At 46.4% G+C, this 2,500-nt stretch overlaps 1 protein-coding gene across 1 annotated transcript in view; it reads right to left on the reverse strand.

Moving 5' to 3' along the window:
- LOC143286934 (sodium- and chloride-dependent glycine transporter 2-like) overlaps positions 1-2,500 on the reverse strand; it is a 54,225-nt gene that overhangs the window by 39,118 nt on the left and 12,607 nt on the right. The window contains exon 3 of the mRNA XM_076594900.1: positions 21-323. Coding sequence (XP_076451015.1) covers positions 21-323 — 303 coding nt within the window. The remainder of the gene's footprint in view (positions 1-20; positions 324-2,500) is intronic.

Here is a 2,500-nt window from a genome sequence, read left to right on the forward strand (position 1 = left end):
TTAAACACAGCACCACGTACCATTGAGACTCGACAGCGCCTCCCAGTGCCCTTCCACGACTCCCGAAGAGTTCAGTGACGTCACGTTGCCATACCCGAACGTCAGGTTGCCGTTCACAGACGTCAGGTTTCCGTCGGCGTTGCCGGAGCTGCTGCCGAAGTCGGCGAAGGTGCGGCAGTTGGGGGTGTTCCACCACTGGTCACAGCGGGTCCAGGGCAGGGTTGCCTGGAAGGACGACACCAGGTAGTACAGGGACCAGGCCAGGATGATGTTGAAGTACCAGAACACGATGGCCGCCAGCAAGAACGTCGTCACCCCTATCCCTGTGGTGGATGGAAAGAAAAGACCAGAAATTGTCACTCACCCCTATCTCTGTGGTAGTGAAGGAGCCATTAAAAAAAGGCCAAAAATTAGTGGATAGGAAAAGGCCATAAATTGTCATCCCTATCTCTGTTGTGGATTGGAAAAAGGCCAGAAATTGTCACCCCTATCCCTGTGGAGGATAGAGAAAAGCCTGAAACTGTCACCCCTATCTTTGCAGTGGATGGAAAAAGGCAGACCATAAACTCTCACCCCTATTTTTGAAGAGGATGAAAAAAAGGCCAGAAATCGTCACCCCAATCTCTGTGATAGTAAAACAAAAAACCCCACAAACTGTCTGGTGACTCCTATCCCTGTGGTAAAAAAGCCACAAAACTGTGTAGTCACCCCTATACCTGTAGAGGATGGAAAAAAGGCCAGAAATTGTCACCCCTATCCCTGTAGAGGTTGGAAAAAGACCAGAAATTGTCACCCCTATCCCTGTAGTGATTGGAAAAAGTCCAGAAATTGTTACCACTATCCCTGTAGTGCATGGAAAAAGGCCAAAAATTGTCACCCCTATCTCTGTTGAGGATGGAAAAAGGCCAAAAATTGTCACCCCTATCTCTGTTGAGGATGGAAAAAGGCCAGAAATTGTCACTCCTATCTCTGTTGTGGACTGGAAAAAGGCCAGAAATTGTCACCCCTATCCCTGTGGAGGATAGAGAAAAGCCTGAAACTGTCACCCCTATCTTTGCAGTGGATGGAAAAAGGCAGACCATAAACTCTCACCCCTATTTTTGAAGAGGATGAAAAAAAAGGCCAGAAATCGTCACCCCAATCTCTGTGATAGTAAAAAAAAAAAACCCACAAACTGTCTGGTGGCTCCTATCCCTGTGGTAAAAAGTCACAAAACTGTGTAGTCACCCCTATACCTGTAGAGGATGGAACAAAGGCCAGAAATTGTCACCCCTATCCATGTAGAGGTTGGAAAAAGACCAGAAATTGTCACCCCTAATCCCTGTAGTGATTGGAAAAAGTCCAGAAATTGTTACCACTATCCCTGTAGTGCATGGAAAAAGGCCAAAAATTGTCACTCCTATCTCTGTTGTGGATTGGAAAAAGGCCAGAAATTGTCACTCTTATCTCTGTTGTGGACTGGAAAAAGGCCAGAAATTGTCACTCCTATCTCTGTTGTGGACTGGAAAAAGGCCAGAAATTGTCACTCCTATCTCTGTTGTGGATTGGAAAAAGGCAGACCATAAACTCTCACCCCTATTTTTGAAGAGGATGGAAAAAAAGGCCAGAAATCGTCACCCCTATCTCTGTGATAGTAAAAAAGAAAGACCACAAACTTTCTGGTCACCCCTGTCCCTGTGGTAAAAATGCCATAAATTGTGTAGTCACCCCTATCCCTGTAGTGATTGGAAAAAGACCAGAAATTGTCACGCCTGTCTCTGCAGAGGTTGGAAAAAGGCCAGAAATTGTCACCCCTATCTCTGTAGAGGACGGAAAAAGACCAGAAATTGTCACCCCTATCTCTGATGGGGAAAAGGCCAGAAATTGTCACCCCTATCTCTGTAGAGGATGGGAGGATGGAAAAAGGCCAGAAATTGTCACCCCTATCTGTAGTGATTGGTAAAAGGCCAGAAATTGTCACCCCTATCCCTGTTATGGATGGGAAAAGGCCATAAATTGTCATCCCTATCTCTGTTGTGTGTGGAAAAAGGCCATAAATTGTCACCCCTATCTCTGTTGTGGGTGGAAAAAGGCCATAAATTGTCACCCCTATCTCTGTTATGGGTGGAAAAAGGCCAGAAATTGTCACCCATATCCCTGTAGTGATTGGAAAAGGGCCAAAAAGTGTCACCCCTATCCCTGTTAGTGGATGGGAAAATGCCATAAATTGTCACCCCTATCTCTGTAGTGAAGAAAAAGGCCACAAACTGTTACCACCCTTATCCCCGGAGTAGAAAGGTCAGAAACTGTCTTTGTCACCCATATTTCTGGAGGAAAAAGGCCACAGATTGTCTGGTCACCCTTGTCCTGGGAGTAAATAACGGTCACAAGTTGTCATGTCTTGTGACCCCTGTCTCTGTAGTGAAAGAAAAGGGGGAGGGGGAAGGGGGTGGGTGGGTGGGAGGAAGGGGGAGGGGTCACAAATTAGATATCATCACCCCTATACCTGTGTGTGAGGGGA

This window comes from Babylonia areolata, chromosome 10, assembly GCF_041734735.1.
Source record: "Babylonia areolata isolate BAREFJ2019XMU chromosome 10, ASM4173473v1, whole genome shotgun sequence".
Classification (NCBI taxonomy): Eukaryota; Metazoa; Mollusca; class Gastropoda; order Neogastropoda; family Buccinidae; genus Babylonia; species Babylonia areolata.